Below are 22515 nucleotides of genomic sequence, written 5' to 3' on the forward strand. Positions count from 1 at the left end.
CAATATTAAATTCAATGTTATGAGCGCAAATATCGGAACAATGCGAACATTCAGGCTCCCTCGTGTGGCTCAAAGGTGAACTGCAGATGTGAACGTTAACTAAAAGACTGGAAGAAATTCAGCACATGTATTTAGGGACCCGACTAACACACCTGTGGGTCCCGACCCGGTCTTTGGGAGTAACCTTTTTCAATAATTTACCCCGTCATTTTAACCCGTAAGTTCTCCTTTAAACCAGCACAAAACATTTTGTGTAGCAAAAACTAATCGTATTTTATTGAACCTATTATAGTATAAATATTTTAGGAATCATGCATGACTGATATGTTTTTAGATGACTCCAAAGTACCCCTTGGGGTACTAGTACCCTCGATTTCAACCATCAGCAGTGCAACAGTTGCATAAATACATCATTAGTGTAGAAAACTTCTCATATGCTGGTAATTTAAGTTAAGAGTAAAGCATCTTTGCCGTTATTAATATCTCTACTTTATTATTGTTGAGCTTGTTAAGAGGACATGTTGACCTTTGACCCATCACACCAACAAAGTCAGCTTTATTGTCAGCCCACCCTGACCTCAGTATCCAGGATTATTTTGGGGTGTTCGCCCTAATTATCACACAGGGCAGTGGTGATGAAACCCAGTGTTTTTTGATGGATGACTAAAGATGCTGAAGCGAACCCCACAAGAGTGGAAAAGTATAACACTTTTAAAGCATTTTTTTGTTTTTTAAGTATGTAGTTTTACCGAGAATGTTTATTTATTTCACGCCCCTCATTGCGTCGGGTTGTCACTTTGAACCCGTGTAGAATCCAATGCCTCTACCTTCTCAAGACACCTGAATGTGCATCCTGCATCCCGCTCTCAGACTAGTAAAACTTTTAATTGAGGTTAGGAAAAAGGTTGCGGTTTTTGTCAAATAATGAAAAACAAACCTCCCCCGGCCCTGACCCGAACATGTTGACTTCTTTAGTTAATGAAAACCACAATCTTCTCGTGACTAACTAACTAAGTATGTCGAATCGCCCCCCCCCCCCCAAAAAAAAATGACAATAAAAAAAGTAGTCGTGTCGTCGTTGCCAGAACTGTTGTGGCTCGAGTCGACAGCTCTGGTTAGTTGTCCAGGAAAAACTGATTACATGTGTTGGACAGGGAGAGCTGCGCTTGTACTTTAAATATTAAATAAATGTTTTTTTTCTGACGCAATGCGACTTTGGAAAGAGGAGGACGCGTGAAAAGATTTGCAAAAGTTGCAAAAACATTAAAAGATCAATTCATTATTATTGTGGTATATGCAATGCAACGATATAAAATAACTATATATATATATATGAATTAAACACGTCAAAGGGGAAGAAGCCGCAAGAGGAAGATGGTGGTAGGCAACATCTGCACGTGAAGAGGCTGCTTATCGTATTGGTTGTTTTAAAGGGGACTCGTCACGCTCATTTTCAGGTTCACACTTGTATTTTGGGTTTTTCTACAATGCTGTAATGTTAAAAAAAATACTTGAAACTCTCTCCTTATTAGCGCCTGTCTCTTTAAAAACCCTCCCGAAAAGGCCCATTCTGCTCTGATTGGTCAGGAACAAATCCTTCATCATGAAATTACACTTTCTACAATATTGGACCTTTTAATGCCTGATGAAGAGGTCTGTAGTTGTTTTGTTTAATAGTGTTAACCATAGAAATATGATTGGAGAAGAAGGGACATTCCCATTCAAATCTACACGTAGCACGGTGGTCAGAGCGGCGGCCATTTTTATGCGTAGCCGCCATTGCGACGTGCTAACTTCTCTACAAAGCTTAAGCACTTTATTTTCCCCTTTCTCAACTCCCCGTCGGAAGTACTTAATCTGTAGCTTCACATCGAAAGCGTCTCCCCAAACATGTCCGTCGTCTTTTTAAAAACTCTTCAAACCATGTGTGCGTCACATGGTTCCCATTTGACGCCATTAATCTGAGCCCACGTCGACCTCAAAGGCGTTTTATTACCTCGCTGACAAGCAATAAGTGACGGTTACGATCATCAGCGGAGATGTACCAGATCCCCAGTGTGGGTGTGTGTGTGTGTGTGTGGGGGGGGGTAACACAATCAGTATAGAGCTTCAGTTTGTAGTCAACAACACGTTATTTTTGTTGTTTCCTCTGCTCGCCAGCTGCTGCGGCTTCGCCTGTGAGGATTCATTGGCAGAACAACAAAAAGACAACATTCTCAGGTGCTTTATTTACTCTCGCTCTGTACTTTGAGCGGTGTTGATTACAAGGTCCGAAAATGACGGACGGTTACGGGAGCGTGTGCGACGCGCACGTGTCGCGGCGGAAAGGACGGAACGTCACCGAGCAGATTCGACAAACGTCGAGCGGTGAAGTTTTTGGTTTGCAGAAGGCGGGACGAGGAAGGAAAAAGACGAGTCCGGGGGCGGTTCGGTTCCTCAGGGAGGTCTTTGGTGTCCGTTGATGGGGCTCCCTGCCTGAGGACAGAACAAATAAACTGTAAGTGAAGATGACCAAAGACAATAAACATGACGTGTGACGGCCTGTCAGAATCCATGGAGACAGACGGGTCCGAACGGGGTTTCTGTTGCTTCTCGATGAGTTAAGAAGTGGGTTCTAACGCATTGAACTGTGTTACTGTTGCGGAAATGTCTCCATTTGCATAGTTTGGCAACGAGGAGAATCCAACAATTACGTTACATTAATATTGCGATACTTGTATTGTGTTCCTTCGCTATGTGACTAAATATAACCAACGCACTGCTGAGGTCACACATATGGAACGCTGTAGATGTCTAGAAACCGCTGCACTCTGATGTTTAGAGACAAAATAATACCACAATATACTCATTTAAAATAACACTCATTTATCACAAGTCAGCTTTTTTTTTTTTGTTAGTAGACCTCAATCATAAGTCTCTAAGATCTTCTTTCTCTCTTTCAGTCCTGGAATTAGTTTCGTGGCTCTTTTTGATACATTTGTATCCATAAAGACGTTGGACGATCTCTCCGAAACATTCACACAACGGTACAAACATTTCCATTGCTTAAATTTGGAAGAGTTTGCCTTATAATATAATTCTCCTCTTCCACTTGCCGAACCACACTCGTTTATAACTCGCTGTTGTTCCCCCGGGTCTTAAATGCGAAAACACTGTCCCCGGATTTAGTTTGAATAATCTCACCAACACGACTATATATATATATATATATATATATATATATATATATATCTTTCTCAGCACTGCAAAGAAAGAAATAAGCACCCTGCATTAGGGGGAAAAAGCACCCTGCATCATCTGCACTCAATCAGAATAATTATCTGAAGAAATGCAGCGCAGAGCCTGTGAGGGGAACGAAGCACAGAGGCTGTTGGCATTCGCCTCCCCTCCAGTCATTATTAGTCCTCTCTCTCTCTCTCTCCCTCTCTCGCTCTCTCTCTAGCACCCGGACGGTTTGGGAGGAAGCCATCTGCAGCCGACAGACAGACAGAGGAAAAAAAGACCTGATGTGACTCCGGTGCCCAGAAAGTATCAGCCATCTCTCAAGGCTTTTGGCAGCGCGGCGGCTCCACTGGCACACGAGCATCAGCCTTATGTTCTGTCTCTCAGGCTTCCTCTTATCCGCAGAGAGACTTAACAACAACACACACACACACACAAACACTGAGCTTGTCACTCTACAGTGTGTGTGTGTGTGTGTGTGTGTGTGTGTGAGGTTTTTAAAAATCCTAAAGCGAACAGCGAACACCTTTTTTTGGGGTTCCTGGCCTTGGAGGCGTTTGAGGTCCTGTCAGGATTCCCGAGTGCTTCCCGGAGGAGCTCTTTGTGGGACATTGTGTTTTTTTTCTGTCCCTCAAAGCACTCTTCACGTTTTAAAAGCAGACAAGACAGAGAAAGTAAATCACTGATTAGGCTCCAGTGCCCGTGAAGTATCGGTGTTCTGGATGTTCTGGCGGCCCTCACGAGTCCACAGGAAGCCGTCCTCAGAGGACTATTTGTCTTTTAAACTTCAAATTTCTCCGCTGAGATTCGCCCCTTGTCTCTGATCCGCGGGGGGGGGGGGGGGGGGGGCTGAACTGGTCACTTTAAAAAAAAAAAATAGGATCCTTTCTCAAATCCAAAAGGCAGCTTCAGTACTTCCGCTAGAGAGACATTGAATATAACCCTCCAAGCTTGTTTCTTTTTTTTTCATAAATGCAGGTAACAATTCTCAGGTACGTTCATTTAGTCGCCCATTGAAGTCTAATGTCTGTAGCTTTAATTGAAAATGTATAAAGATTGTAGATTGCACCCATTTTGTGCCCTTAAAAATGGTGATCCTCCCAGTTCAAGTAAAGACCTATTGCAACAAGAAAGGTTGATACAATGTTTCAGTTATGGAGCATTTTTGCCAAAGTGTCTTATATAAACGCAGATGGGTTTAGAATGTAGTTACTGGAAGCGGACGGCGTTACAAAGCAACGGCATTATAATGCAACAGCGTTACAAAGCAACGGCGTTACAAAGCGACGGCGTTACAAAGCAACGGCATTATAATGCAACAGCGTTACAAAGCAACGGCGTTACAAAGCGACGGTGTTACAAAGCGACGGCGTTACAAAGCAACGGCGTTACAAACCAACGGCGGTACAAACCGACGGCGTTACAAAGCGACGGCGTTACAAAGCAACGGCGTTACAAACCAACAGCGGTACAAACCGACGGCGTTACAAAGCGACGGCGTTACAAAGCAACGGCGTTACAAAGCAACGGCGTTACAAACCAACAGCGGTACAAACCAACAGCGTTACAAAGCGACGGCGTTACAAAGCAACGGCGTTACAAAGCAACGGCGTTACAAACCAACAGCGGTACAAACCGACGGCGTTACAAAGCAACGGCGTTACAAAGCAACGGCGTTACAAACCAACGGCGTTACAAAGCAACGGCGTTACAAACCAACGGCGTTACAAACCAACGGCGTTACAAAGCAACGGCGGTACAAAGCAACGGCGTTACAAAGCAACGGCGTTACAAAGCAACGGCGTTACAAAGCAACGGCGTTACAAAGCAACGGCGTTACAAACCAACGGCGTTACAAACCAACGGCGTTACAAAGCAACGGCGTTACAAAGCAACGGCGTTACAAACCAACAGCGGTACAAACCAACAGCGTTACAAAGCAACGGCGTTACAAAGCAACGGCGTTACAAATTAACGGCGTTACAAAGCAACGGCGTTACAAAGCAACGGCGTTACAAAGCAACGGCGTTACAAAGCAACGGCGGTACAAAGCAACGGCGTTACAAAGCAACGGCGTTACAAAGCAACGGCGTTACAAACCAACAGCGTTACAAAGCAACGGCGGTACAAAGCAACGGCGTTACAAATTAACGCCGTTACAAAGCAACGGCGTTACAAAGCAACAGCGTTACAAAGCAACAGCGTTACAAAGCAACAGCGTTACAAAGCAACAGCGTTACAAAGCAACAGCGGTACAAAGCAACAGCGTAACAAACCAACAGCGTTACAAAGCGGAGGCCGTTACAAAGCGGAGGCCGTTATAAAGCGCTCTGGGAAAGGGAACCGTGATGATGGGTGTTCAAAACGTCAGTGTTCTTTCAAGAACATTCTGCGGTCCCCCCGTTTCCAGAAACCTTTAAAAGGCCAAAACAATGATGAGAGTCTGGTACCCATGAAGAGCTCTGGCTGCGTGGGACCGGCGCTCACGCCACACACTAATTTGTCCTGTTTGGTTAGATATCTTCTATTCCAGTTCCTGTCTTTGATCCAGATGTGTTTTAATACAGAAAAGGTTGCTCTTAAATTAGTTTGATTGAAAGAAAATCAATTTGCAACTATTTTGTCAATCAACTTGTGGATTTCAAGCAATAAATGTCGACCATTTCCCCGGTTCTGACCTCTCAAATGTGAGGTTTTGATGCTGCTCTTTGTCATGAATGGGTTTTGGATTACACATTATATCTTCTTGGTTTGGAGGACTTCTCAGTACTTCAGTCTTTTGTTTTTCATCTCCAAGTTTTTGGGGGCCGTTTGGACTGAGAGGATGTTTTAACACTGTGCCTTCAACAATCCTTGAACTCTTTCTATTTTATAGGACACATCATCTTACAAAGAACCCTTCATAAAAAACGTTTTTTTTTAAATTGTTCTGGGACGACCCTCAGTCCTTTCTGGAAGAACTGACAGACCAGCAACTCCTCTGAGGTTTGGCAACCGTGCTCAGATGAATATTAGCCCTCCCTAATAAATCTCTAATATTTCACCCCTGAGGTTTGTACTTGTCTCCCCCACACAAAGACTTCGAAACACTGAACCGGTGCACTCGAAAACTGAAAAAAAATGAAACTGGTACCTGGTTAAAGAGCTCCGCATACAGCATGTTGGACTTCTCCATCTGAGACTCCAGGTCAGCCACCGCGTCGGCGTCCCACGACGTCACGCTGCTTAAAAAAAAGAAAAGAAAAGGCAATGTAGGAAAATTTATTAAATATTAAATATTAATAGCAGGACGAAGAAGAATTTTGTTTTCTTTATTTAATCCACAGTTTGAGTCCTTTTTGCAGCATGGTCACAGCGATAGGTCGGCCACCTCCTTACCTGTCACGGCGTGCAGCGTCCTGCAGGGGGCAGTGGGCGCTCCGCGCGGGGCCGTCTTCACATAAACTCTTCTTCAGCTTCTCCACCTTCTTTTTCAGCATGATGACCTGATGCAGCAGAGCGTCTCTCTCCTCCATCAGGCCGTCTTTGAATCTGTAGAGCGAAAAGCACAAGTCGGCTGTTCTTGGTGTGCCACGTACAACAGTACAGGGAGTGAGCGTCTAGTTAAACTTAATAAAGTAACATGAGTCCTGGCTCCATGAGGAGGTCTCTGGAGCGGGTCGCTCCCCAGAGGTTCACATCCTTTATTACTAAGAAGCAGCGCTTAAAGAGGTGTATTTAGTTTCTTACGTTACGTAGAGGAATAAAACATGAATAATTCATTCATTAGAAATTAATCATGTTAACGGGATAGTTCAACATTTTGGAAAATGCCTATTTGCTTTCTTGCTGAGAGTCTCTCGCATTAATATTTAGCAACAGACAGAAGCTTCTTAGCTTAGCTTAGCATAAAGACTGGTCTCTAAAGTTTACAGAAACAAAGATAACGTGTTCATTAATTTGCTTAAACGGTGCCGGTTCACATATTTTTTTGAACGTTTGCAGGCTGCCTCCAGTCTTTATGCTAAGCTAGGCTAATCCAAGCTAGGTATGATAGCTTACATAAAAGTAACTTAAGTAAATTTTACCTGCATGCAGTCTTTTCAAAATAAACCTCTCGTCTTAACAGGAAACAACTAATGTAGGTGAAGGAAACTAAACTATTTGCTTAAGTTTAGGAAAATAATGTGAAATACCGAGTTCGGTTTTGGGAAAACATTGTGCTTTTTCTTAAAAAAACTATGGAAATATCAACTCAACGTTGACCGACACCTTAAATCTCGTTAATTAACACGTTACATCTCATCTATGAAGACTGTCAGTGATTTCTTAAGAGTCTTAACACCCGGACTTCCCTCATGTGTGTTGAACTACTCCTTTAAAATGAGTGTGACAATGACCTTTTGGCTTGAAAAGCCAGAGAAAAGAGACAGTATACGGCTTGTTTATCTATTGTTGCTGCGTTAATATGGATGTTTGCTTATTATGGGATGCAGGGAGACCGGCACCCACCTCTTGATGCAACACATCCAGTGGCGCTGCTGCTGACAGAGCCACTCAAACTGCTCCGCGGTCCCCTGCAGCTTCCTCAGACTGCCCTCGTTGTCCTGCTGCAGCTCCCTCACCTGGAAGACCAACACAATGTTCAACCGGGGATGAAGATCAAGACAGCGTGGGAAGCAGAAAGGGCGTAACGACGTTGGGGCCTGGACGGGGGGGAAAAAGGCCTCGATCGTGGGGGGGGGGGGGGGGGGGGGGGGGGGGGGGGGAGGGGGGGAACTCTTGAACTCGGTGCCGTCATCTGGGAAGATGAGCGAACACGGGGGTGGGGTGGGGGTCTTTAATCTCCGACTCCCCCGGACCGACTTTATCCGTTATCCCGCATATAAATGTTCTGATGAAGTTTCTCGCTGGCGGGCCGGTCTGTTGTTTTTTTTTCCGTTCCGCTCCTTCTTTCAAGAGGAGATAGTTGCAGAGAGTTTGGATTCTTTCCCTGTTTGATGGACTGGTTGAAACAGAGCGGGTGCCAAGGAAGGGAGTGCGTCCTTGGAAGCCAAGTGTAAATAAAAAAAAAAAAAATACAAAATTCTAAAAAAATAAAGTTGTGTAGGAATGTTTTTCCCTAATGCTCCGACTCGACGCACGTTAATACGAACCTCGTGCCCAGAAAAAAGACAAATCTGAATAAGTGCCTTCTCTCAAATTTGGACACAGAACATAAATTTGATTTTTTTTTTTTTTTACGTTTCATTAAATTAATTATTCAAAATCCAGCGGGTGGATTTGTTATTGTCTGTTTTTAAACTGGCGCGCTGACACCTTGACCTGTTAACCCGTTTGCTTCTGATTGGAGGAGCTGGCAGCAGCAGGATGTTGGCTGCACGCTCGACAACGAGAAAATACCTCGATTTGTTTTTATACATTATAAAACCCATTAAAATCCCATTTGTCTATTTATGGACAAACAGAGAGGACCAAAGCAGCGGTGCACAAAGTGTCCAATCCTGACACCTGCTGGACAAAAGTCACATTACAACCAATTTTACTTTTATTCTTGTTTTGTTGGATGCTGAGGGGTTGTTTACATATTTGGTTTGTTGTTGATTCATTTGTGTGAATAATCTCCTGTAAATGAAACTAGTCTTTAGTCATTATTAATATATAGTTACACAAACTGCAATCGCATGTTATTTTATATACTGAACTTATTGTCATATTGGGATGGACAATACATTTATTTATTTTAGCTCTCAAGCAGTTTAGAACACCAATTACTATCTTCATGTCACTGAAAAAACTAATTATTAGTATTATTATTGTGCTCTCTGTATCAAAATTGTTAGTGGATAAGTGATATGAACTTTAAACAAACTTTAATCAAACGTTTGTCTACATTTAGCTCAAACAATGGGCAGAACATTTAATGGGAATCTATTTTTTATATTGATTAATTGTTCTAAATGATTCTTGAAAGTAGTGTTCATCAAATATGCATCAAAACACGTATTATATTATATTAGATTAGATTAGATCAACTTTATTCATCCCTGGGGATTTCTTTGTTGCAGCAGCAAGCATGTTTACAATATATACAATATAATTAAATTAAATAGCAGGGCATATTACATTCAAGAATTTAAATAATAAAGGAAATTAAAAAAATATAATGAATAAATTAAATTAAAATAACTCTTAATATGGATATTTTATGCTGATGGGGTCGTTTTTCTTTAAAGGTTTTGATTAATTGTGACTCTCACAGTCGTTTCTGTTCTTTACCACCTTGGTTTATAGTGGAAATAGCGTTCAAAACACACACATATATATATATATATATATATATATATATATATATATATATGGATATTGATATAGATATTGTGTGCTGATGTTTTGATTAATTGTGACTCTCACAGTGTGTTTCTGTTCTTTACCTCCTTCTGATGAGCGGAGCGTAAATCCTCCATCTTCTCCGTCAGCGTTCTGTTGGTGCCTTGCAGCTCCTCCAGCTCGGCTGTCTTCCTGTTGGGGACCAACACAAAAACACTTTTGTTTATCTCATCTGTGTTTACTCACAACAACAAAAACAATCGTCAAAATGATGCACTAATTTCTTCTTTTTTTTTTGCATTCCATTTTTATAGCGCTTTTCAAGGTACTCAAATACACTTTACATAACATATTTAAAACATCCTAAAAGCTATACAATAAAAATAACTACAATTACAATAAAAACAATAACTAAAAACAATAAGAACATAGAGCACACAATCACACATTAAAAGGTGAGCAGGCGAGCAGCAGAGTTCTGGATGTATTGGAGTTTATTTAGGATTTTGGATGATGTGCCATAAAGAATACTATCGCAGTAGTCAATTCTGGAGGCGACGAAGGCGTGGATCAAAGTTTCAGCAGCAGATGAGGAGAGTGAAGGGCGGAGACGGCCTGAGATGTTCTTTTTTAAGTGAAAGGAGGAAGTTCTGGTGATTTGTTTGACGTGATGTTTCAAAGGAGAGGTCGCTGTCGAACGTGACTCCGAGGTTTGCGGATGCGTGGGGGAGGAAGACGGAGTGGAGTCGTCGACGGTGAGGCAGAAGATGTAATTTATCACAGTTGAGTTTAAGAAACCAAGAGGGAGCAGGTAGAGGACGAATAGAAGAGGACCCAGCACCAAACCCTGGGGGACGCCGCGAGACAGAGGAGCGGTGGAGGAGGCGCAGCTGTCGATGCTGATGGATTGTTGTCTTGGGTGAGAGAGTAGATGGGATCCAGGATACAGGTGGAGCTTCTCTTTCCTGTTGTGAAGGAAGAGAGCTCCAATGGGGACACGGGGGAGAACTTAGCAAGGGGCCTGAGGGGTGAATTTGGGGAGGGCGGGTGGAGAGATGGAAAGGGCGCGGCAGGTGTTCAGGTTGCTGTAAATTATGTCAATTTTTTTTGTTTTGAAGCATGAGAGGAAAGAGTTGCACTTGGAGGTGTTGTCCCTGGGTTTGAGAAGCTTGTTTATTGTTGAGAAGAGAGCCCTTTTGGGTTAGAGGAGCCGGAGTGGGTGAGGTGTGAGTCGTAGGTGGACCGGGCTGAGATGAAGTAGTCAGAGTGGGCTTGGAGATGGACTGTTAAACCTTGAGTCTTTCAAGCCGGGGCGCTTACAGGATTTTCATGTGTTGGGAGTTCAGGAGTACACCAGGGAGCTGAGTGAGCGAATGAGACCGTTCTGGTTTTAATGGGAGCCAGCTGATCAAGACAGGAGGAGAGCGTGTTGTTGTAGTAGTTTACGAGATCGGAGGGCTTATCAGACAGCGGGGGAGGGGGGAGGCAGACGTGGTACTGGCAAGAGAGGCTGAAGGAGTTGTGGGAGGGGGGTAGATAACACTGGGACCAGAGAGTTTGAAGGCAAGATGTTCAAAAGAATGAATGGCAGGAATGGGAATGGTGGTATAGACAGCAGCAACGCCCCCTCCCACGCCCCTCAGGACAAGGTTTATCCATGTATGTGAATCCTGGGGGGGGGGGGGGGGTGGGCTGGTTTAGTGAGAACTAGTCCTGGGGTTTTTATGTGAGGCAGAGAAAATCAAGGTTTTAGTGTCCGTTATGTATTCATTCAGAATGAGGCTTTTAGATGACGTTGTGATAGGCTGTGAGGACTGAGGATCTAGTTAAGGGGAAAAACTCATTTTAAAGGCCAATGTAAAAATATATATATATATATATAAACCTCCCTGTTATTGTTAAGATTTCTCTCATCTTCTTGACTAGAAAGCCGACTCTCCGCGGGGGGGTTTGAAGGCGAGGCCGCTGCATTTCGGCTGACTTCAGATCGCAGGTTGGAACTCGATGTTTTCTTTCCGTCTTGGGTCGACGGTTTGAGGAGAAGTTTGCAGAGCGGCAGCCCGGTGACAGCTTCACTTGGAGATGGTAATCAAGCTTGTGTTACACCGTCTGCGGCCTTATCTGGGTTAATGTTTGCTTTGAGATGTTCCTCGGTTTGAACAGCTGGGCGGAACGTGGAGGAATGCGTTTGAGAATCAAACCCGTGCCGATTCTACACCGTTTAATAAAAAAAGGCGCTATTTCCTCCAGAGGAACAGGTCACCTCCCCCCCCCCCCCCCCCCCCCCCCCTCCGTCTGAAGCACAGGGAAGGAGTGTACTCTTTAGCTATGAACTCGTGCACATTCATATTGACATCACCACCATGGATGCAATATAAGTGGATACACAGCAATTAATCGGTTAATTCTTCTTGTCAATTCATTATCTTATCTGTAAAATCAGAGAAGTGGGCGTGCCTGAGCAGCTCCGCCTGCAGGCCCCCCGTCAGCGCGGCTCTGCGGTGGGCCTCGACGCGCAGCTCCGTCTGGAGGCCCACCGCCACCGCGGCCCTGTGCTGGGCCTCGGCGTGCAGCTCCTCCACCAGGCCCTCCATCTGCACCTCGGAGCTCTGCAGGCACAGCAGCTCCGAGCCGACCTGCCGCAGCAGCTCGCCGTCGCGGGAGCTCGCCTCCGCCAGCAGGACCACGCGCTGCTGCAGCAGGTCCACCAGGTGCTGCAGGGGAGACACACACACACACACACACACACACACACACCTGATAACACCCACTCACGTAAATCTTTTTAAACACACAAATACAGTTTTATGGCTTTTATTGTTCAATGTTCACTGCTTAGTTCACTACAGTTTTAACTTTCTCTTCCTAAAGGTTCATGCAATACGGTCCAAATGTACACAAACGGCACACATTATCCACGCATATATATATATATATATATATATATATATATATATAAACGAGTTTGAGACGAGCCCGAACCCGAACCTGACTTCATATCTAATGTGGGCAAAGTGAGTCACACGCTCCACGTCTCCAAACAAATACCATGGAGGGTTGTTACTGTGAAGCAGGGATGAATCTCAAGAGGTTGTTACTGGCTCGTGAAGGAAGAAGAGACAAAACTACGAGGATTTATTACATTTTCTTCATGGTTTTGTCTCGTCTTCCTTTTTCTTTCTCTCCCTTGCCTGTAAAAGCATTGAAATAAAGCAGTCGGAGACTAAATACCTCTAGAGAGGGGAACTGCTCGCAGCTCAAAACTTGTGCAACTTTTGTTGAATTTGAGCCAAAAAAAACACAGCGAGGGAATTAAAAAAAAAAAAAAAAAGGGTTGGTAACCACAGCCAAAGCCCCCGAATGTACACGATGTTAACGCTGGCTCTTACTGGTAGCCTAATCCCAGTGTAATTTACAGTAATAGGAAGCCGGCTGGAAGGGTCACGGCTATGTGCATTTAAATTATGGGATTGTAATGAGGTTAAAACGCTACAAGATTAAATTACACAAATTAAAAACAAAAAAAAAGCAAACAAAAAAAAAAACACTGAATTGGACGGCAGTTAACAAGCCGTCAGGTAAGTGTTCACCTCACCGAGACTCTAATTGTAACATCAAATAGAGCCGACTGTTGGGGATTTGGTGGAAGTCGCTCACGGAGGTTTTTTTTGGTTTCACGGCACATTTACTTGTTTTTCTGCATTTCTACATCTGGTAAAGGAAGAAAGAGCCAGACGCCGGTTACATTAAACCGCCACATTTTCATCTCGGGATACCTTTGATGTTTTAAAGTGGAATAATTTGTGGAACGGTGGCTGAATATTTGGGGATTAAAGATGGGGAGAAGATGCTTTTTTTTTTTTTTTTGGGACAGGGAAACTAGAACCATCAGTCTATCTATTAAACTCTCTGTTTATATTATGAATAATATAAACAGGCTACAAAATAAATATATATATATATATACCGTGAAAGCCTGAACACGGAGACGACCTAAGAGGCTTTATGCTGACGCCTCGGAGGTTAACGGATATATTAGTTTTGAAACTTGAGGTTATTTATGCAACCCGGGCAAAGATGGTGGTGGAGACCAAAATGGAGGAAAAAAAAAAAAAGGAAAAAAGAGTGAAAATTGGATTTCCATACGCATTTCTTTCTTTGTCTCGTGCTGCATTATGTGATCACTTTTGTCTTCGAGGCGGCGTTCAGCACACACACGTATTTAGTCCACGTGGGTTATAATAAAAGCGCGACGCTCAACGGCGTGGTAGCGACCTGTCAATCACGAGGTAGCCCCGCCCTAAAACATACCCTGATGCATATGTGACTCTAAGTGAAACCATAGGAGGCCATGAGAGCCGTGAGAGTGAACCAAGTCACGTTACAGATGCTGAACAGGATCTCATATAAGTGCGATGACCCCCCCCCCCCCCCACCCCGAGCCAAACAACGAGGTCATTCCTGTCCCCGCTCACCTGCTGCCGGTGGATCTTGCCGATGAGATGCTCCTCTCTCGCCCTGAGCTCCACGTTCATCTGCTCCTGGCGGCGCAGTCGAGCGGCGGCGGCCTCCAGGTCGCTCCGCAGCTTCCTGTCCCGGTCTCTGGCCACCAGGGACTCCCTGTCCAGCACCGCTGCAGCCAACAAAACCACAGGACCACCAGAGGATCTGCTGGATGTGTTCCACTCGGGATGCGTTTTGTCATGAACGGTGATGACAAAGTGTGTTTTCTTTTTGGAACACTTTCCCATTCCTCTCACCTCCTCACACTGCACTTGTGTGTCCTCAATTCTTTTCACACACATTTTTCTTGGGTCTCAGCTCTGCGGCCGTCCTCATCTCTCACTTCATTGTCCACATTCATGTACATACTGTCGATGGGGCTTATCGTTAGATAATAATGTCCATTATTATTCATTTTAACTTTCTGTGTCCTCATCTCACCTTCATTTTATTCATTTTCAGTGCACGTAGTCACTGTGAAGTTTTGAATCATTTTTGGGCTTTCATAAAGTGAAAACACACTGCAAGAGTGTGAAAATTGCAACCTGTCAATCACCTTGTAGCCCCGCCCTAAAGCGTACCCTGCTTTTCTGGTCTGTTTGACTCTAAATGGACCATAATGTATTAAATGAACACCGTGCTGTAATGAAGAAGACTTGTTTTCCTGCATGCCGGAGTCCCTAAAAAGTCTTGGAATTGCATGAATTTTTGGATATGACTGGAAAGTTGAGACTCTTGTGGATCCAAAGAGCCACAAGTGTAATAATATGTGACAATGCCAGATCCCACAGGAGCTGCAGCAGCACTACGCTTGTCAAATGACACTTTACACCACATTGCTCCTTTAATTATAGAATCTCTGACTCGATTAATAATAATAAAAACCCTGTGAGTTAGAGGAGACCTCAACGGACTGACATGGTCATAGTGGCAGTGACACCAGACCGTGCACAGTGCACAGGTGTGACTTCATTCTTACCTTTGTCGTGAGCCAGCCGGGTGCACTTGGCCGTCAGATACTGGATCTGACTGTAGTCCTCGTCCCTGTGCGCTCGGAAGAACCTCCTCATGACGGACCCCGCCGCGTTCGGGCCGCTCTCGGCTCTCACTCCGATTCCCTCGGTTTACAGACTTCTCCGGCTTCCCATGATCCTCAGGGGCAGGGCAGGTGTGTCCCTACACGGCGTGCACGGCCCCCCCCCCGTGATATTTACCTCTCTCTTAAAGAAGAAGAACAAGAGCGTGCCTACAGAGGGCAAGTTTAGGCCTCAATCTAAGCTGCTGTTTTCATAACACGGAGGCGTGCTGCCGTGTGTGTGTGTGTGTGTGTGTGTGTGTGTGTGTGTGTGTGTGTGTGTTCAGACCTGATGCATTTCGATCTGGCTCACTGTTCAAATAGAAAGGAACAAACCTCTCGACTTGTTATTCGTGCACAAGTTGAAGCCTCGATAAGCCGTTAAATGCAAATGCTAAAGTTCAGCACCCCACACACACGCACACACACACACACACACACACACACGCACACACACACACGCACACACACACCTCGAGGCGGCGACGCGGGCTTGTCGTGTCTCGCAGGCGGGCGTCTTCCCAGCAGCCGCCTCGGGTGAGCGCTTCTATTAGAGGGATTTTATACTGTGGGCACTTAATTACATTTTATGTTGTTTTTTTTTAGCAGGTTCGTATGTAAGAATAGAGTCTTAAAAAATGTCTTATTTTCCTAATTTCTCACGAGATGCTCCACTTAAAGAAGTCTGACACATGTATCCTCTGATTGTGTGTCACTAGCGGCACCTTTTAAGTGCTGTACTACAACATTTGAGGTACTTGTACATCACTTTTTGTTCTGCCCCTACAATTATTCAACAGCGTCGGTTAATATCAGAAAGGTGTTATTTTATTATTGTTATTGTCGTTTCTCACTCATATTTGAATATTTACAAACCAATCAATCGATCAATGAGGAAAATAATCACTAATACAGCCGGATACAAAATAGTAAAAATAAAAATGCTCCACCTCCAACAGTAAAATTATGCTTTTACGTTAATGCATAGTAATAATAATTTCATGATATATTATATAATATGTATGACAGTATTAGTACCTGTTGGTTGAATATTAAAGGACCATGCAGCTTGTTTTTAAATATTCATTTAGGTAATTAATCATTTCTATCAGGATGAATGAAGGATTTTTTCTTCATCTTTATTTAATGTGTCAGATTTTAAGAGTTTACACATTAAATGAAGTTAATCAGTCTGTTTTATAGCTTGTTAATTACAAATAACTAAATGCACAGAATGTCATTGTGCTCTATAAAACATGACTTATATTAAATATTCTCACTTTGAAAGTGTGATGTTGTGGCTCGTTGGTGCAAAAATATAATAAAATACACTATAAATGAGACTCTTTTTCGTCGCATGTCGCTGCAGTAACTTCTGACGCCAGCAGAGGGCGACAAAGCTCCTCCTCCCAGGAAAGACTCATCTTCATGCATTTATATTTGAATGTTCATTATTAGTTCCCTATCTTTTTATTGTTTAACTTGATATTGTTGTTTAACGAGATGATGGGGATTAATATTTCATATTAGCCATATCTTTCTGCCTGTGTGTATATATTATTGTATATATATTATTCAGTTACCGTAGGGTGTTTTATTTACTGTTTACTGCCTATTGTTTATATTTCATCTCACTATGTCTTGTGTGCACTTTACCCCTTTGCTGCTGTAACCCTGTACAGTTCATCACTGCGGGACTAATAACAGATTATCTTAATTAATCTTATAAAACAAGGTATGCATCGGTAGTCATTCACAAAAGGAGAGCATGTTTAAAAATGGCTGTTTATTAAAAAAGAAAACAAAAGAAAAAAAAGAAAAACCACCATGCTGACTTCTGCCTTCTTTAACCGAAAAAAAAAAGGTTGTCGATAGAAAAAATGGCGTTAGAACATTTGACAACGAAGCGTCACGATTATTCAAATAAATAAATACAACATCCTCCCCCAAAATTTGCAAAGGGGGGGGGGGGGGGGGGGGGCAAAGCGTGACATTTCTCTCATTTCTCAGGAACTCATCCCGTCACATCGGGGAGTTTCAAACGCTTTTTGACCCGTTGAGCTTCACGCGGCGTCATTCAGGCGCTCACCACAGGGCGGCGCTACGTAACAATGTGCACAAATCATGTCAGTAGTTTGCAATATTACTCAGAAGTTAAATACAATTTAAACGTGAAAATAAAAAAGAAGCTTCCATCGCGCATTTGATACAATCAGTGCCTTCACTGAGGTCGTGACCTCTGGAAGAGTTGCGTAACAAGACAAGGAAGTTAAAATAAATAGTGAGGTTTTTAATGCCAAGTGTTTGTGTGTGTGTCAGTATTTTGTTCCCTTTCTGCAGATTTCCAATGTGTATTTCACACCATATTGAGTTGTGTTCTTCTTTATCAATCGTTTGTGTTATTGTGACTGTGGCTTCAAATATAGCGATTAGCTTAGCATAAGGTTATCCTGGTTTTTTAAAACTTTTCTTTACAATTTTACATGTGGTTTTAAAAAGTGGATTTTGAAAGAACGTCTTGTCCTAAACTTTCATTGGAAATCTGCTGTGCATGGAAACCCCACACTAGAGCAACACATTGCACACATATTAGTCAGTATTAGTCCTGTTTTTTTTTTTTAATCTTCCAGAGAGCAAACTGAACCACACACACAAAAACAACCCCCACCCCAACATAAAGGAAGTGATCGACTCGTTACACAACCCAGTGGACAGATTTTCCTTCACACAGAAACACCTCAAAACAAATAAAATATATATATATTTTTTTATCATGACAATGCTGGTCTGAGGAAATGTGACGTTGTGTAATAAACCTAAAATGTGCTTTCTGGAAAGGGGAAAAACGGGACACCGAAGCACAGACGGCGGATGCTTTTATTTGAAGGAGTCACACGGGCCGTAAGCTTTTTTTTTCCCTTTTTTTTTTTAAACATGTGACTCCTTCAAAATAAGTCTCGGCTTGGCTCGGCGTCTCACGAGGCCACTGTCCTCGAGCTAATCCCACGCTAGCTGGCGGCTACTTAAAAAGCTTTTCATGCTTTCTTGACCTGACACTGTGAAAAGGCCGCAGGAGTGAGGTCACGGCTCTAGTAGCATGAGCAGCCTGCAAAAACCAGCCTGCAAAAAACCAGCCTGCAAAAAACCAGCCTGCAAAAACCAGCCTGCAAAAAATCTGCCTGCAAAAACCAGCCTGCAAAAAAATCTGCCTGCAAAAATCAGCGCGTCGGCTTAATTTGATCTCTGGAACGAGTCTTTCTTCTCTGCTCCTGAACATCGACCTTGTTGCAGACATTAGAGAATTGAAAGGGGGATTTTTTTTAATAAAGTGACACATATTTCCATCATTGGTCCCCGAACAGCTCACACATTTAACAGGGTTTGGTGGCAGTTCTTCCAGACCATCACAGCTTTTAGAGTTACATTAGCTTCATTTTCACCTTTTACTTTTGAGGGACCTTCAGTGTGATCGTGCCAAATGGAAACGAGAGCCTTTTTTTCCTTCTGCTAATCGTGGGCCATAAAATCTGTGCTTGGATCAGTTTTTCTGCTGATTTTACACTTAAGACTGGAACAGCCCCAATCCGAGCTCTCCGTGTGGAGCAACTTCTTCCAGAGTGTTTAATAAATAGAGACGGCAGCCCTGTCCTTCTAGGTCAGATAAGAGTCTTTTCTTTGTTCACAGACAAAACAAAGCAGTAGTTTCAGCTCACACACAAATGGAGAACATTAAAAAAAAAACAACACAGAAACTAAAATGAGAACAAATCCAACAGAAAGTCAGCGTTTCCCAATCCCACGAGTGTCAGTTCAATATAATGCAGGCGGTAAAAGAACAACCAAAGAAAAGAAAGTATTGCACTGGTTTGGTGTCAGTCTATGGATGGGCGGTCATCATATAAATAACAACAACAACAAGAACCAAACAGTAATGCCATAATAATAATAATAATAATAATAATAATGCTAATAAAAACCATTTAATAAAAACAATTTAAACCCCCCCCCACCCCCCCTCTGCTGTTTTACCACTGCTGCCAACTGAAGTCGTCATTGGACCCAAAGACCATGAAGAAGCCCAGGATGGGTCCCGAAGATGACGACGTTGCCCGTTAGCACGAGCGCACACGCCCCCCAGGCGATCTGTGGACCGACGCATCAATAATTCAGGTTAACAAATGCTGCTGCACATGTCTGCCCGCCTGGGGGGGGGGGGGGGGGGGGGGGGGGTGGGGGGGGGGGGGGGGGGGGGGGGGGGGCAACGACGAGCAGTTCAGGATGCATAAGACTTTCTGAGTATTAGTAGAATCAATAAACTGATGGTTTTCATCCTTTACTTCATATGCTTTTTTTTTTTTTTGTGTGTGTGTGTTCGAAACGCTTGTTTTCAGGGCTGCACAAATAAGCCAAATGTATTCCAATAACTACGATAATTACAAAGCAATTTCCCAAATTGCAGGAGGACACGGTATTTGTCAAGTGAAATGTGTGTCAAAATACCATTAAAAAAACAAAATTATATATATATATATACTGTATATAACATGCTCATCGAATTTAACAAATCGTCATAATATCGTCATTTTGCAATGTATTTTTTTTAATCAATAAAATCATTCAGGGCCTTCCTATTTTTTGAACCTCGGTCCAAATAAATGACAGATTAAGAGTTGGATTTTAAGGTTTTTTAGTGACGGGAAAGTTGCCATTTGTGTTTGTTGTCCACTAGATTATTATTATTTTTTTTATTTTTTTTAAAGTAACGTGACTTACTACGTCAGCTCTGGCGAAGACGACGGGCAGGCCGAACGCCGAGATGACGATGCCCGTCGTGAGGAAGATGGCCAGCTCTTTGCAGGCGTTACTGGCCGAGTCCCGTGTCGTCGACCACTTCTCCGCGAGATGCAGTACGGGATGGGAGACAGGATGTAGAAGAAGAGGAGGAACAAGGGCCAGTATTTACTGCAGAGAGAGAGAGAGAGAGAGAGAGAGAGAGAGAGAGGTCAGTACATGCATGCTGTGATGATGAAGGAGGACGTCAAGTGACCTGAAGGATAAATGTGTTGTATTGTGTGCTGCCACCAACATATAGAGGAAAAGTGTGTATATACATGTGGCATAGTTTTATACGAGGCTTAAATTACAACCACAAAGATGACTTAGAGCGCACAACACACACACACACACACACACACACAACGTCCGTCTCCCGGACACGAGTTACAAGAACGCCCGACGTGGATAGACACGGTGACCTTGTAATTAACCGTTAGAAAGAAGACCGCAGACCGACGATAAGAGTACGACCACAATTCCTTAAAGTAAACCCGGCTTGAACTGGTGGTATTTTATTCTATTACAACCTAATAACTGGTTTGCGTGTTTTGTTTTTAACATAAACACAAACGCTTTCCCCCGTGAAAGGTGGGGGGGGGGGTTTTCTGGGTTTTTGGGGGAGTTTTTCCTGATCCGATGTGAGGTCCTGGGACAGGGGATGTCCCGTATGTGGTACAGATTGTAAAAAGCCCTCTGAGGGTAATTTTGTAATGTTTGGGCTATATAAAATAAAGTGAATTGAATTAAAAGGTCTCCCTTACATTTAGTTTATGATAGAGGTGTGCCCTCAAGAGACATTTCACATCCCAGCGTCTACGAAATTTATTAAACGAACAACAAAATAAAGCCATGTACATATAATTTTACAATTAATTTTGACTTTCTATAATACCATAAATAAGATAGTGTTTTGAAGGGCCACAAGCCTGTTTTTATTAACAGTAAATGAATGTCTGCGACTTCCTACAGTCATTCATTAGCTGCCGATCCAATGAATGATATCGGACTCCACTAATAAATATCCTCCATTGATTTTCTAACAAGCCTTCTCCCAACACGTTCTGCTGGACTGAGGCCGACACTCGGCGTCATGACAATGGCTCGAATGGAAATTAGATTAGATCACGAGAGCCAAACCTCGAAGGTCTTTCTCGCGGTCGGGGGGGGGGGAGTGGAAAACCATGCCGCCTGGAAGCGGGAACAGCAAAGATTTACAGGATTAAGAGGGGGGGGGGGCGCTTTCTTCTTACGTCGCTACCTATAAAAGCCACCTCCAGGGTAAAAAAAAAAAAGGAAAAGAAAAACAGAAAAGTAGCTGCACAGGTATAAATAACAACCCTTAAATCAACATAGTTCTGCAAATCACCTCGGATGTTTAACCGCTCTGAAGATGACTGGAGGGGCAGGAATCTAGTTCAAATTACCATCCCACAAATCACCACGGGACAAACCCCCCAGGGGCCATTTATAATATCCCGGCATAAGATGCCGAGCAGAGGATCGAGGAAAGTGTACACGTCGGACTGAACCGTAACTTTAGAGTCATCTTTGTCTCATGCAGCGGGGTTAATCCAGGCCCTCTGCGATCACACACCTGCATCTAAAGCTGTAAACCCATGATGGGATCACCCACGGTGCACCTGAGTGCCAAGTGGGAACACTGAAAACACACGTACGTGTGTGTGTGTGTGTGTGTCTCTCTGTGTGTGTGTGTGTGTTACTTACTCATACACAGGGAGGGCACATCCCAGCATGAGGAACATTAGGCCAATGGCCCCTCCGAAGGACAGGCTGATGAGAGCTAGAAGAGGAGACAAGAGGACATCAGCATGGACAATGTCACATAAAGCTTCTCTCATCAATCACAACCCCCCCCCCCCCCCCCCTTCTCTTCTGTAGCCGCCCATGTGATGAATCAGCTGATATAATGCAGCTAGCATCGCATTATAACGGTAACTACTAAGTTATTGAACTACGACACACACAAACAGAGGGGAATGGCGTTAATTTGCAGCCTCGCAGTGACGCGTCACGTGCCCGAAGCGTCCATTCTATTGTTATAAAGCACATCATTGTGTTGCCTCGAGAAGGGAGACTGTGAAGCTAACGCTAGCGACTGTACTGGCCCTGCGGCTTCCTCGCGTCACCGTTAGCTGGCACATCCATCTTCAGAAGCGTTTACAGTTATATAAACTGCGCCAGGGGGGGTTTATTAAGAGGCGTTTTCCTTTACCTTTAATCCCGGCCATTTCTTCCTGGACACAAGCTCGACACGCGGCCCCGACGAACGACAACAGTCCGTTACACCGAACCTACAACCCTGGCTGCCGTGCTGCCTTCCGGAGCTACCAGAAATATGGGATTTCTAAGACACGCACAAACAAATCCGATTTCATTTGTTTATATATATATATATTTAAATGTAGAAGCTCACCGAGGCTCATATTTACTACTTTTACATACTGTACATTTTTGTATGTAAAAGCTCACCTAGCAAAAGCAGCGGTAGTACAATTCTCTATAGTTAAGAAGCCTTGATATTAAAGTAATCATGTGTCAAATAGAACCAC

The 22515-nt window shown here is 43.4% G+C and overlaps 2 protein-coding genes across 2 annotated transcripts; both read right to left on the minus strand.

Moving 5' to 3' along the window:
* Positions 1-2388: 2388 nt before the first annotated feature.
* Positions 2389-15158, minus strand: LOC117737553 (WEB family protein At4g27595, chloroplastic-like). The gene is made up of 8 exons (XM_034543604.1): positions 15014-15158; positions 14007-14164; positions 11989-12245; positions 9636-9723; positions 7714-7826; positions 6601-6753; positions 6356-6446; positions 2389-2475 (listed from the first exon to the last, which is right to left on the minus strand). The coding sequence occupies exons 1-8, from the start codon at positions 15102-15104 to the stop codon at positions 2437-2439; spliced, it is 990 nt and encodes a 329-aa protein (XP_034399495.1). The 5' UTR covers positions 15105-15158; the 3' UTR covers positions 2389-2436.
* Positions 15159-19134: 3976 nt separating this feature from the next.
* Positions 19135-22282, minus strand: LOC117737559 (leptin receptor overlapping transcript-like 1). Its single transcript, XM_034543610.1, is given in 6 exon segments — positions 19135-19194; positions 19196-19252; positions 19883-19999; positions 20002-20071; positions 21671-21746; positions 22179-22282. Coding segments are annotated over 6 exon segments (396 nt in total). The 5' UTR covers positions 22195-22282.
* Positions 22283-22515: the final 233 nt, after the last annotated feature.

This window comes from Cyclopterus lumpus, chromosome 10, assembly GCF_009769545.1.
Source record: "Cyclopterus lumpus isolate fCycLum1 chromosome 10, fCycLum1.pri, whole genome shotgun sequence".
NCBI classification, from domain to species: domain Eukaryota; kingdom Metazoa; phylum Chordata; class Actinopteri; order Perciformes; family Cyclopteridae; genus Cyclopterus; species Cyclopterus lumpus.